This window comes from Pristiophorus japonicus, chromosome 13, assembly GCF_044704955.1.
Source record: "Pristiophorus japonicus isolate sPriJap1 chromosome 13, sPriJap1.hap1, whole genome shotgun sequence".
Taxonomy (NCBI): Eukaryota; Metazoa; Chordata; class Chondrichthyes; family Pristiophoridae; genus Pristiophorus; species Pristiophorus japonicus.
Window position 1 is genome coordinate 14133129 of NC_091989.1, and position 15001 is coordinate 14148129.

Here is a 15001-nt window from a genome sequence, read left to right on the forward strand (position 1 = left end):
CAGCTCCTCCCAAAGGCATGGCATGGCATGGACCAGAAAAACCAACCTGTCAGAAATCACAAAACAATGTTGCCCTAAAATCATTACTAACAGTTTATTCCTTTACTTACAAGAAATATAAAAAAAGTGCAATTTATTTTTAATACTGAGGGTTATACTGGAAATCTCACCTGGTGGTGGCAAGTCCAGTTTACTACGTTTCAGCTCAGACATTGAGTTTTGCAGCTGATCTACAACAAAGTCGTCATCAAAGAAAAAGTCCTTGGCCAAAGACTCCTGCAGAAACTCGATCAAGTCTTCCATTGATAACTTCAACATATGCTCTGTAAAAATAAACAGACTTTTGTTATCATTTTGGAGGAGAAGGGTTTTCCTCCCTTCTCTTTGGGTTTCTCCAAGCTACTTACCATTTTCTGCCCAACAGAGTGAGGAAACTATATATTCCTACATGCAGGAGCATCCTGGTGTGATCTGCCCCCTAACGTTACCGTTCCTGTAGTAAAGCATCTAGCCTGTGCTTCGTAGCTCTTCATAACCATGACAGAAATCAAAAACTCATCACATGGGAAAATCACCAGCACAAACATACATCCTACCACTCTGTCACTGTGTACTGCAGCAACGTACTTAACTGTTTCCCTGCTCAACATACATCCCTCCTCCTCTCCTTGCTCCCTCCCCAATAGTTTTCCAAGTGATCATTCATTTTATGCAATCCTAAACAGTGTATGTCAAGAGACTATTCAACTGCAGGGAATACCGCAGCTGAGACTCATTCTATCCTTGTCAGATATCCACGTGTGCCTTTCAAGGAAGGGTCAACATATAGCAATATGAAGCAGGAGCCTTGGACAACTCCTCATTTGACGAAGGACACCAAAGGTCAATTTTAGGATGTGCTTATTTGCACTGCCAAAATGGCCACCATGCTCCACCCTTTCTCTATGATTGGTCCCCTTGGAGGATAAGCCACACCCTGAAGTTTCACTGGAATGTGTAACTGGAACCACCCATCCCAAGGTCTCACGGACTTTGAAAATTCTAACACGATCCTGAAATGACGTAGAGCTCCCCAGAAAACAGCATGGGCCAGCCAAAGTGTCTTTCCCCAGTCCAAGTGCATGCCTCCCCCAGCCAAAGTGCCTTACCCCAGTCCAAGTACATCCCTCGCCCACCCAAAGCGCCTTACCTCATTCCAAGTGCCTACCTCCCCCAGCCAAAGTGCCTTACCCCAGTCCAAGTGCACGCCTCCCTCAGCCAAAGTGCCATAACCCAGCGCATCCTTCCGCCCCTCCAACCTCACCATAGATGGGGCAGGCATTGTGTACGGATTGTTAACAGGTTTATTGGGTATGAAGTGAATAGCGAATGTCATGACTTATGGATATCATCCACTCCAACGATGTCCCTTGTAGGGGGTTGGAAGGATGTGATCCGTCTTCCCTGAGTTACCTCTCGCTCCTCTGTCCCTCTCCATCCCTCCCTGGCCCGCCCGGGGGTGGAAAGAGAGAGAGTCGGGGCGGGAGGAAAGAGGGCCGGGGTCTGAGCAGGCGAAGAGAGTCGGAGCCTCTGGTCCTGCTTCTCGGCACCACGTGGATGGAATGATTCGGGCCGGCGGTGGGGGGTGGGGGGGAGGGGGCGGGCCTTGTTGCATGGCTGTCAAAAAAAGTGCAGTGCAGGCATGGGGGGCCGGGGCTGGGCTTAATAGACACCTGTCTGTCAAAAAAAGTGCAGTACAAATAGTTACATAGACAATTTTAGTGCTTCTATTGCTGGGCTGGCTGAAATTAGGTAACTTAACACAGACCCGGGATTGAAGTCTGGACCTTCCTGGTCTATACAGCTTAGAGCCACATCACATGATGCATTTCCTCACTGAGGCATCGGGACAGCCTTAATAGATCCTTCAAAATAATACATAATCAATCAAGCTACAGGGTATTACATATGTCAGAGTTTTGAATGTCAGTATTTATCAGAACTAAACTGCAGAATTTCCTTTTTTTAAATCTGAAAGAGATTTATAGACCAAGAAAGTCGCAGATTTTATCTTTGGTGCAAGCTGAGTTAGTCACGATGGTGATGAGCCACTGCAATTCCTATCAGCAACCCCAAGGTACAGTGAACATGCGTTTGGGTTCCTGCTTCTGATCATTCTCCAGTGACCTTATTGGACAATGCACACACAGATCTCAGGCAAAGACAAGATCAGCCTCAGTTGCAATGCCCCCTCCACCCACCACTCCTACCATAGTTGAATAACCTGCTGGCAGTCATGGTCTAGCCTCGCTCATGAAGAATGGTAACTTTGGGGGGCAGAAACTGAGGACTACTAGTGTTTGTGAGGCAGTACACAAAAGTGATTCAATGCCCTATGGAAGAAGGGAGAAAATTGTGGGCAGAGGAGAAAGAGACAGAATATTCAGTGATATATTAGCCATTTAAAAATACAATAGCTGCAATGGCATTAAACACATAGGAATAGATGACAGAGCAAACTGGAAGACAACATAGATCGTATTCGGCGGTCCCTCATGTCGAGGATGACCGTCTTCCACACCAAAAAGAGATGAGTTCACAGGTGTTTCCAGGGTTACATCCTGAAGGGTGGAAGATGCCTGTGCGTGGATTTTTTTAATGTGTGGTGGCCGTTGCACACCAGCCACCACAAGGGCTTGACAGAGCAAGGTCTTGGTCCAGTGGCAAGGATTAACCAAGACAACTGGAGACCTGCTCTGCTGCACGGACCGAGTGCGCACTGATACTCCTACTGTCCATAGATCGCAATGTGGGGTGGCCCACGCTGCACCTTCACTGGACCACGATCCGACCGTTCTTTCACTCCAACCTCGCCGCTCCTGGGCCACGACCCTGCCGCTCCTGGGCCCTGATTGCGCCGCTCCTGGGCCCCAATCTTTTGCCGCTCCTCCACCACGATCTCTCGCCACTCCTTTGCTGCTCACCACCTCTCCTCCTGCACCTGGGCCTCGACCCCGCCAATGGACCTGCCCGCCCTCCAATCGGCGGCCTGGATTCTTCAGTGATCTGTGCACAACACCTGGACCCTTTAATCCCTAAACCATTTTCAGCATTGCTCCCAGTAAATGATACTAGTAGTCAGTGTTGGCCGACCTACATGCATGTTCAATTATCGAGGTTAAATGCCGTGTGCCATTGTGTGGCTCACTCCCCATGCACACCTCAACCTCTTTGCATTCGATTGCACCCCTCTACAGTCTTAACCCTTGCACAGATTTTGGTATCAACTGCCAAGTTATTGACCATACTCCCAGCACTGCTGTTGGGTCATTAATACAGACCGTGAGCAATGGGCCTTGGGGGGACACCACCAGCAACGTATCTCCAGGCTCAACCCCATCCTGTTCATTATAACATTCTGACTGTGGGATCGGAGCCAATTCCTGATCCAGCGTTTCAAATTCCCACTCATCCCACAGGATGCTATCATGTGAAGCATACTAGTGCGAGTTCCCTTATCAAAGGCTTTCCAGGTTGATAATGTCAACATGATTTCCCTCATCCACTAACCAAGTGACATAATTCAAAGCTCATACAAGTTTGTAAGGCACAACCTTCTTTTCGGCACGCTTTGTTGACTATCTCTAAGAGCCCCTTCTCTTTCCCAATGATCATGAAGGGCATCTTAGTGATCCTAAGTGATCTTATTGATGGGAAGACACACAAACATACATGCACATATACACACATACATACATGCACATATACATGTACAAACATACATATATACGCACACGCTCACATTTGGATACACACACACACACTCGGATACACACGCACACACACTCGGATACACACACACACTCAGAGATACATAAGAACATAAGAAAAAGGAGTCGTCGGCCATTCGGCCTCTCGAGCCTGCTCTGCCATTCAACAAGATCACGGCTGATCTTCTATCTCAACTCCACTTTCCCACCCGATCTCCATATCCCTTAATTCCCTTAGTTCCCAAAAATCTTGCGATCTCAGTCTTGAATATACTCAACGACTGAGCCTCCACAGCCCTCTGGGGATAGCGAATTCCAGAGATTCACCACCCTCATGGTGAAGAAACTTCTCCTCATCTCAGTCCTAAATGGCCGACCCCTTATTCTGAGACTGTGACCCCGTGGTTCTAGACTTCCCAGCCAGGAGAAACTTTTTTGCATCATTAAACCTGTCAAGCTCCTTAAAAATTGTATGTTTCAATTAGATCACCTCTCATTCTTCTAAACTCGTGGGAATACAGGCCTAGTCAACGCAATCTCTCCTCATAGGACAATCCCTCCATCCCAGGAATCAGTCCGGTGAACCCTCGTTGCACCTTCTCCATGGCAAGTATATCCCACCCCAGGTAAGTAAACCAAAACTGTACACAGCACTCCAGAAGTGGTCCCACCAATGCCCTGCACATTTGTGGAACGACTAAGTGCTTAAAGGAAAAACTGGTGATGGCTAAATGGCAGAATGATAACATAATAATGAGAACAAAGAAATAAAAGACATTGTTGGACGCTCTGTGAGACATGGTGCTGATGAGGTGCTCTGTACCCTTGCTGCGGGTTAACTTTGCCAGTTATCTGTGGTTCCCCTTCTACCTGCCCCACCCCATCTCCTTACACCATTTGTAAGTGTTCCTCCTTGTTTTTATATCTGCCTTTTATTTTTTTGATTTCTCCTGTTTTCCGTTCTCTCCACAGATGCTGCCCGACCTGTTGAGAGCATCGAGCTCCGCGATGTTCCCATGATGTTAGCAAGTGCGGTATTATTGATGCTGACACTCGGCGATGTGAGCAACTCCGTCAGCGAGATCTACGAGGCTGTGTTAGAGTCATAGAACCATAGGAATTTACAGCACGGAAGGAGGCCATTTCAACTCATCGTGTCCGCGCCGGCCGACAAAGAGCCATCCAACCTAATCCCACTTTCCAGCTCTCGGTCCATAGCCCTGCAGGTTACGGCACTTCAAGCGCACATCCAGGTACTTTTAAAAATGTGGTGAGGGTTCCTGCCTCTACCACCCTTTCAGGCAGTGAGTTCCAGACCCCTACCACCCTCTGGGTGATATTATTTCCCCTCAAATCCCCTCTAAACCTCAGACCAATTACTTTAAATCTATGCCCCCTGGTTGTTGACCCTTCTACTAAGGGAAATACGTCCATCTTATCCACTATCTAGGCCCCTCATAATTTTATACATCTCAATCAAGTATCCCCTCAGCCTCCTCTGTTCCAAAGAAAACAACCCCAGCCTATCCAATCTGTCCTCATAGTTAAAATTCTCCAGTCCAGGCAACATCCTGGTAAATCCCCTTTCACACAGGTCGGGACGGCCCACAATGTTCCAGGGCCCGGCGCTCCAGCTCTATATATAGCCCCGACCTGCGGTGGTGTCTCACACAGGTCGGGACAGTCCATGATGTTCCAGGGTCCGGCGCTCCAGCTCTATATATGGCCCCGACCTGCGGTGGTGTTCTCACACAGGTCGGGACGGCCCATGATGTATAGAGTATAAAAGCAGAGAAGCCCTGCCACAACCGTACAGGGCATTGGCGAGACCACACCTGAAGCACTGCGCACAATCCCGGTCTCATTTAAGAAGGGATATACTTGCATTGGAGACAGCTCAGAGAAGGTTCACGAGTCTGATTCCTGAGGTGAAGGGGTTGACTGTGAACTCTTGTGGAAGCAAGTCATCATCGTTCGAGGGACCGCCTATGACGATAAAATACCTTCTGCACCCTCCCCCAGTGCAATCACATCGTGCCTCTAATTGTTAGCCTCTCAGTGATAACTAACGGTCTTTTCAATCCCTGCTGGTTAATCACATTTCTTAGCGGAGCAAGATTCGACTTTGTCAGCTTTTTACACTCCATCCTAAGAATTCCAACACTGCCTTTATTTACATTTAGCAAGAAGGAAATGCTTCAATGCACAGCATCATCCAACAGCAGTGTTAGGTTTCTCTCTGCCGTGGCTGGAATCTCTGTGTTTGGTGTTTGAGGAGTCAGCAGCTTGGGCTCGTTCCACGTGCAGCACTTTGCAGGTCGTCACCGCCATCGTCCTCCATCACCACCAGCATCAGATGATCAAAGGCGTGGCTGAGAGTGTCATACAGACTAATTTGAATCAAGCCTGTTTCAATACAACACACCATGGAATGTACATTCATTGCAACCATTAGTTGATAGAAGACGGATACTGCCAGCTTAATAATTTGGGTGGATTTGTTTCTCAGCCATTGAGCTCATTTTAGGAGAGGCTAGCTTTTACTGTTAATTAAATTCTGCTCTCAAAGGCAGATTATTGCCTTACAATCTAACAAATTACATTACTTGGCACTGTACTTATCTAACCACTCCAAACAGTAGCACATCGTTTTGTTTAGCACCTGTTACTTTTGTCTCTGCATTGGCAAAATCCTCTCTGAAGAATACATACGTTGAGTTACACAATTTGTATGCCCCACTGTAAAAAAAATCGACATGATTTGTTTCCTGCCCCCCGCTAGATCACTGATTTAAATAGGCTTGATTCAACATAACATGCTGATGGCATCAGAAAAACTGAAGAGGAACCACCTGGGATGCATTACTAAACCCAAAGGTCATGAATCTGAATTAAAATCACATGGTCACTCAAAGATCTCGCGCTAATCATGTATTTAGTGATATTACTTTGTCCAGGTGGAGTCACTGCTCCAACTACAATTTTCTCCAGTGATTTTATCCATCTTCACTATTTAAAGAAACAAATGAGTTTTGCCAGTTTCTCAGCTGGGATGTTTTGCAAATAATCCATTCCATCTTAGAGAAAACAATTGAACTTTTCCTCCATCTGGACAAGCAAGGAATGGCAAGGAAAGCTATAACAGAATCTGAGCACTTCTCCTAATCTCCTGGCTAAGTGGCCAGAATGTCATGAAAGGAAGGGTTAAATAACCAGTTAATTGATTTGCTCCAATTTAGATAAAAATAAATTGTTAAATATTTTTTTTTAATTACCCCCCCCCCCCCACTCCCCCCGAAGACTTCAGCGATTAAATGTACTTGTTGCAGTAATGAAGGTCCAAGATGTAATCCCTGGTCATTGCTGAGTTAGCCAATTCCATGTTCACATGGAGCATAATAATTGGCTTCATTAGTCCTTGACTAGGGAGGGTATTTGCAAAACACAGTAAAGAATCTTGCTCCCGATTACTATGGACGAATCACGGTTTCTAAAGTGCACATGTCTGATAATCTGCTGAGATGCTCCTCACAGTCAAATAGTCTGGTGATATTTACTATTTAGGCTTACACATGATGAATAACCGCTTGAATGAGTTAACGGAGGGCTGCGGTACCTATTGGAACAAACCTGAGGCTTTGAGAGGAGATAAAGGGAGAAATTTGATAGGGAAGCAATGGAAGAACACTGTACTTTCATCAATGGGATCTCAGTTTGAATCCAGTCCAATTTGAATGAACGGAGACTGTACCAATCGATGGAAGAATCCCAACTGAAATGGAACTATGCTAGTTTTAGCAAAGTGTTTCATGAATGAGAGCTCACAACAAAATAAATGCACACCATTTGCCATAAATTACCATCCTCAGTCAAGAACAGCTGGTGCAAAAACTTAATTTTACACAGTAATTTGTGGGGCGGGGTGCTTAGCTTTACCTTTCTCTTCCCTAATAATAATATTCCACCATTATAAGTCCCCAAAATGTTTTTTTTTTTTTTTTTTTAAAAGTCATTAGATTTGATCTAAACCCACCACAATCAGTCATAAAAAGTGGTTAGAGTTATGTAGTAGAATTGGATCATTCTAAGCTGCAAAGGAGAAAAATAAAACAATGTTAGTTGTTAATAAAGTGATCTTACTTTTGTGGAGTTTAAGAATAGTGTATGACATTGCAGTGAGAATCCGGTCTCCTTCGAGCATGTAGATATCCCATAGCCTCAACGTTAGGGTGAAGGGAGTCTGCGACAAGGTAAATAAAAAAAAATGATGCATTAAATATGCTTGGAAGTGGTTCAAGTTTTAGACAATATTTCTAAAAATCTATTGAATATATTTTTTAGTATTATTTCCTTTGTACCCAATAATGGTTCGCGGGAACTGCTTCAGTTAACTAAACTCTTTTCACCTGTAATTATAGATACAACATTCCAAAATCCTTCGTAACAAGTAAATAAACACAAGTAATTGGAAATCCAAAAAGGTAGCAATAGGAATACTCTGCAATGACCGAGAAGTTATGGTGTGATAAAGATAGTTACAGACAGCTGCGGCTACTAGAACTTAAACAAATGTTGACCCAACCAGCAACACTGAAGCTGTATAATGTTGAAAGGATCCATGTCAGATAGACCACTTGTCTGCACACATCTCTGGGAAGTAAAGCCACTACAACAAGCAATTTTCCATTTGGCAGAATGATCCATAAAACCGGATAGTGCACATTTACGAGACAGAGAATACAACGAGGCAACATGCATCCATTTACAGAGCAACTGTTTAGTGGTTGATTTGCTGCCCTTATAGACAAATACATAAGAAAATTTAAGGGCAAGAAAAGTTGATTCTCATCACTGAAATCATCCCTCCAGTATCTAAACTCTCATTATAGAAGATACCTGTACTCGGAGGCTCTCTTGTTTCTACCACCCAGCCGCACAGATTATTCACAATATTATCATTGAGTAAAGAACCTCATCAATTATAAATTTCTTTATCACTAATTTAAATTAATTTTTCACTAATTAAAGTTCTCTGATCCTATTCTCCTGGTTTACTTGGAAGTTATATTCTGGGTATACTATACAGCAGCTTTTAATAGTTTAATATAGTTTATATACTTTGAAGAGGTCCCCTCTTAACATTGGAGACTGTACAGCTAGAGTATTTCCAATATGTTCATCCTCTTTACACTGGAGACCAATTTTGGTTGTCTTCGCATTTACTCTAATTTCTGTATATGACTTTGTGGTGTGGCAACCAGAATTGAAGACAGTATTAGAAGTGGGGTATAATCAGGACATTATAAAATCTTAGTAAAACCTCTGGAGAGCTGTAAACTACTGTTCTGACAATGGAAGCTATCATTCTATTTGTATTTTTAACTGCTTTATAACATTAACAAGAAATTGAAAGCGGTAAGTCGATTATCACTACAAATTCCTTTTCTAAGTATAGCTCTGCTAAATCAATTTCATTCATTGCAAACTTAAGGCAATATTTTCAACCAATGTACAACACTTTACCGTTATTGGTTTTAAATTTGTATGGAAGACTATAAAAGGTTTAATGTACAAAATTATCGACCCACCAGATATCTGCTGTGCTGCTCATTAGTGGAGAGCAACTCTGAAATTTGGGTAGAATTAGGTAGAAGTAAAAGACTCCCTTGAGATAAATTTGTTGTTCGGCTGATTAATGTATTAATATAAATAGGAATCCAATGACTAGCCTGAAGCGCACCACTCTGTCTATTTAATTTGATTGTTCCAACAATACTTCAGACTTAAATACCATTATTTTATATACAATCTGTTTTCTATGAAAGAAGCAATGTACCATATCACATCTGGTTCAACCTTCCTGGTTATGACCAATGCCATGGAGTTATGAACAAATCTAAATCAAGTTTGCATATTCTATATGGTGCTGTTATTAGGATCCACCAATATTCCCCTACAAATTAGGAATGAGTATGTGCATAAAATGAAACAAAAACAATTTAATTTGGAACTGTTTCCCAACAAAGTATAGTGTTGAAAGGAGGGTAAAATATTCTGAATGGATGCTCTGAATCTTTCCTTGCAGAGAGCAGCTATAAAAAAGCAGTTTCATGTGGTTTCTCTGCTCCAGAAAGGTATATGTCCTATGGTTTTAATACTGCAAGAAATTTGAAGACACAAAGGGGGGGGGGGGATTTTAACATGGGTGAGCGGATGAGAGTTGGTGCAGATGAGGGGGCACATGGAGGGGGGGGGGGGAGATTAGCCAAAAATTGCTAGTGTGTTAGGAAACCGGCTCTAACCCACCGACTTCAGGTTTTACTGAGGTGGGACAAGGGGCAAGTAGCGAAACTGCTTCCAGGCGATTGGAAGCCTCGGATTTACTGTGGCCGGACAGGTTTCCCAGGCCTTGGGAAACCTGGCAGTTGCAGCGAGGCAAGGACAGCCTTGTGAACCAGGAGCAGGAGTGCTTCTTCCCAGCCACCCCCAAGCTCCATCACGATCTGACCGCCTTCCCCTATACAAACCCCCCTACCAGGATTGCAATGTGACTATCACAATTTGCCTCTGCAAACCCCAGAGAGTTCTCCCTTCAGATCAAATAATTTGCTCGTCTCCTCCTCAATAATAAAAAAAAGAGGCAAAAAACTTATTTAACACTTCTGTAGCCTGTGTAGCATCATTTGCGATGTCATCACTGGGTCCGATAATCAGTGGCTCCACTCCATCCCTCGTTACCTTTTTCTTATGTAATTAAAAAAACTTATCCTACAGTTCTCTTGCCAGATTCAATTCAAAATTATTTTTTGCCATGCTAGTGCCTTTTTTTACAATCCTGGCATGCCTCATGCTGGTCTTTAATGCAAACATTGGCCTGTAATTTGTGGTCAGCAGTGAAGCAAAGGCGATTGCCCGAAGAAAGCTGCCCAGAGATTTTGCGAAACCCGGCAGCTGCAGCAAGAACAGCGATCTCTGTGAGAAGTTTGCCTTTCTCGATGTACAATTCAATTGTAGCGCATCTCCATCGCAGAGCTGCAGTGACATCAACAAGCTGTCTAAGCAGCCAATCACATTGATGAATTCGCTCAGAAAGCAAACCAGGAAATGAAAAGCTGCTTTTATCGGAAATTTAAAAAAATGTTAGAGAGCAAAATAAAAATTGGGATTTTCACATGGGATATGGTGGAGAAATTTGACACTCCACAAATATAAAAATTAGTTTTACAGGGCCAGAACATTTGTTCAGCAGTCTATATGCTGCTAAAACCCCAGTTACACCTATTTCAACAAGGCTTAACATTTAATGGGATATATTCTAACCACTATCTGACTTTATTTGAGGTCAAGAACTCAAACAATACTCTGGGATGTTTTGCAAGAAGCTGTACCAATTCTTAGAAGTCTGTTAACTGCCATGGTACAAAAAAGATTAGCAGAACTAATGGCCCAGATTTTACTGTGGGTAATGACAGCGAACTGTCACCGGTCATCGGCATCATACCTCTGAAAATGACCGCAACTGCAGGGTTCAGCGCATGCGCAGTTACAATTGGGTATTTAACAGCAATTAGTGAATAGCCTAAATTTATCATCAGCTTCACTAATGCCGGCCATGCCGGGGGGGGGGGGCACCGTCCACAGCGCAGCCTGTTATCGGAGCAGTGAATGACTGACTGCAATTTCATGATTTCTACATTTGGATTTGCATGAGCTAAATCCTGAAGTTGTGGTCAGCTTCTTGCAAAACCTCCCAGAGTATTGTTTGAGTTCTTGACCTCAAATACAAGTCAGATAATGGTTGGAATATACACGTTTTGTGCTTCAAGAACAGATGACCTCTTTTGAATTTGACTAAATAGTTGATTTTCCTCAAAGGGAAGAACAAGTATATAGGTTTGGATGTCATTAGAAACCTATGACACACTGGTGAATGATGAAGGCTAAAACTAAATTCTAAGCCCTTGTAGTACCCAGGCTACCTTCAAGCTTGAAAAAATAGCTGCCTCAAGACTTAGCTCTGTGTCTAAGTCAGAGATATTCTCAGACATTTCCTCAAGGTCGAAGTCCTGTATCCTTTCCCATAGTAAATAAAGACATGTCATATAGGTTTAATATTCTAACCTAAAAGGTTCAGCTTTAAGACACTTTATGATGCATACACCTCTGGCTCTGTTTAGCAGAAGAATTAAATATTTGACCCAAACTGCTTTCAAAACGAACACAAAGTGCTAATGAATGAAACATTAGGGTGAAATCCTTGCACAGGGACTATGTAGACATTGTCCAAGTCAGAGACTATGTAGACATTGTCCAAGTCAGAGTCAATGTGGGCTAGACTTTCCACTTATCTCACGACCGCCCATATCTGCGAGGTATTTCCAGTGGTAATGGATGTCCCACTCTAAAAACCGCCGGAATACCGCCCATTTTCAAAACCGCGAGTTTTGGCTTTTTTGGGGGGCGGTGGCAGCAGCAAAGTGAGCGGTAGCGTTTTTTTTCGTCGTGCAAGGCCGGCGTCCCTAACAATGACCGTTCTGCGCATGCGCAATTTTTTTTTCTGCACTTCACTTCTCCCGCGAATACATGGGATCAGGGGTCACCTGCGCAGAAGAGGAAGGGAGGGGGAGAGTCAGACAGAGAGATCAAGTGGAGAGTGGCTGAGCAAATTATTTGAAAATTCAAACCTTATTACCAATTTAAAATACATTTGCAATGGATATTGAGGAGGGAGCGATGAGCAATGTGGCTGAGCTGGGAGGGAGGAAGAGGGCCAACGCTGCCTTGGTGCACGAGGTAGAGTTGAGGTGGAGCCAACTGACCCAGGGTGGGCGTGGAAAACCATTCCCCCACCCCCCCAGTGTTTACCAACGTATATGGGCGGAGATTGCCGAGGTGGCGTCGTCGGCCGCCCATGACTATCGAGAGCCGAGCCAGTGACGCAAGCACTGGAATGACCTCATTGCGTCTGCGAAAGTACTATTAACTGTAATCATGTACTGGCTCATTACTTAAAATGTAAATTGGCCAGATTGCAATTAAGCTTGGTGTCACGCATTACTTCCTATCCGCGATCTTATTACATTACTTGTCTGAACTTAGATGTGTTCATCATACATCAATTGCATCTTAATGGTATTAGCATATAACATAACATTAATGGGACATTGATGAAAAGCATTGGCGATGGCTAATTGTGAATGTCTGTTTATGTGTTCCGTACTAGTACCTGGGCAATTAGCTTAGACCATGCATTTGTCATCTTTGCAGAAGATATGTTCCAATCGCGCAGAGTGTCAGCGCACAGGAGGAAGGCTGGCAGAGTTGGTTGAATTGACAGATCTCGAGGAGCGGCCCGCAGCCCTCATTGGGGTAAATAATCGCTCGGCCACCCGTGGTGGTGCAGATCTGGTTGTGGCAGCAGGTAAGTCATGTATAATCCCCGGGTAATTTAATGCTATTAGAGTATAATATATGAATTATGTAATGTAATTAATGCTGGGATCATGAAATCTTATTATAATTCCATGCAGTTTCTGTACATTCTGTCCATGTTAATTAAATGTAATGTCTCTCGTTGATATCTAATGCAGTAGTGTTGCCCCTCCTACATATGTCTGCGCTGCGTAAGCATTCTCATGTCACCTTGGCCCTCCCCTCCGACTAACCTCTCATATTATGTTGTCTAGCTGCCCAGGTGCATCGGAGACCTTCGGAGCCCCCTGGAGCTTCGCCCATACTTCTGCAAGTGGTACTCACCACCGGAGGGGAGACCACATAGGTGGAGGATCCTTTGGATGAGCCTCAAGCTAGGTTATCAACACAACATCTGGAGGAGGGGGACTCGAGGGTCAAATCAACCTGCAGCCACCTCTTTCTCAACTGAGGAAGTAGCGGGATCAAGCGACTTGCAGCAGGGCACATCGAGTGATCCAGCGCCTATACCGAATCTGCGGAGGCTGATTTAGTGAGGTAGACATGCTCAACCTGGACATTGTAGCACTGTCTACGGCGAGTGTCGACATTGGTCGAGAGCTCCCCCAGGCGATAGGTGGGTTAACTGGCAACATTGCTTTCAGCGGACATGGCGCGGCTGATTGCAGTGAACCGCCGATTCCATCAATGCCATGTGGCAAACGGTGGACTCGGTATATGGCACTGCACCCCAAGGTGCCATACCACCTATGCTGGCAGCTACTGAGAGTCAGGGGGAAGCAATTGCTTCGGACTCTGAAGACGGGTCTTCGAATACAGATTCTTCTCTGAGATTCCAAGAAATGTCGCTGCCACTGTCACCACCCCACATCTGCATCGCTCGAGATGCCCAGCTGCAAAGCGTCTTGGTGTAAACATGGGTAGGGCCAGGGGCAAGAGGTGTGTAAAGGTCAGCGAGGCTAGTAGGTAGAATTTTTGTTGGGTGGTAGTGGGGGTGGGGTGGGGCTGTTATTTTTACTGCTATTCAAAAATTGTTGACTGTTGGGGGGGGGGGGTGGTGGGTGGGTATGGGTGTTTCTATTTTGTTCAAATGCTTTCACTGTTTGTCTGTTAATTGGTTATTTATTTAAAATTATGTTGCTTTTTTCCTATTACAATAATTTAATTACAAATTTCTAAAAAAGGTTTTTGCAATTTTGTTACATTATAAAGAATTTTATTACACTTACAATTCTTGTGCAGTGTCTCACTCACTTTTACAAACTGAAGGTTATCAATACAAGGGCTGCAAACAATGGCCAGGCAAGGATGAAACATAACTGTCACCGTTCAAGCAAAGAGTTCATTTATGAACTGCTATGCAATAGTTTTGCAGTTGCGTAACTACCACGAGGCTTCTTCTGTGGTGTTGGAGGGGGGGGGGGAAGAGAGAGGGTGACATGGGTTTAATCGCCAGACTGATTGTCCTCCGAGGTCCTTGTTCTCCTCTTCCACCTCCCCTCTCACCTGGGGTGGACCAGCAGTCCCATCTGGCAATTCCTGTCCCCTCTTGATAGCTAAGTTGTGCAACAAGCAGCACACCACAATGAACTCAGCGACCTGCTCAGGGTGGTATTGTAGGCTACCTCCAGAGTGGTCCAGGCATCTGAAGCGCTGCTTCAGCACTCCAATTGTCTTTGACGATATTGCGTGTAGCTATATGGCTTTGATTGTAGCGATGCTCGGCATCTGTCTGGGGCTTACGGAGGGGGGGGGGGGTCAAGAGCCAGGTGGCGAGGCCGTATCCTTTGTCACCCAGCATGGACCTTGTGGCGGACTCT

General features: G+C 44.4%; 1 protein-coding gene across 4 annotated transcripts in view; it reads right to left on the reverse strand.

The window, feature by feature from the left end:
- The window catches only part of usp6nl (USP6 N-terminal like), a 266108-nt gene that overhangs the window by 15435 nt on the left and 235672 nt on the right, over nt 1-15001 (reverse strand). For all 4 annotated transcript variants that reach the window (XM_070897165.1, XM_070897162.1, XM_070897163.1 and 1 more), the window contains 2 exons: nt 7890-7989; nt 171-323 (listed from right to left, as the gene is read on the reverse strand). In XM_070897165.1, the coding sequence (XP_070753266.1) occupies nt 171-323; nt 7890-7989 (253 nt within the window). The remainder of the gene's footprint in view (nt 1-170; nt 324-7889; nt 7990-15001) is intronic.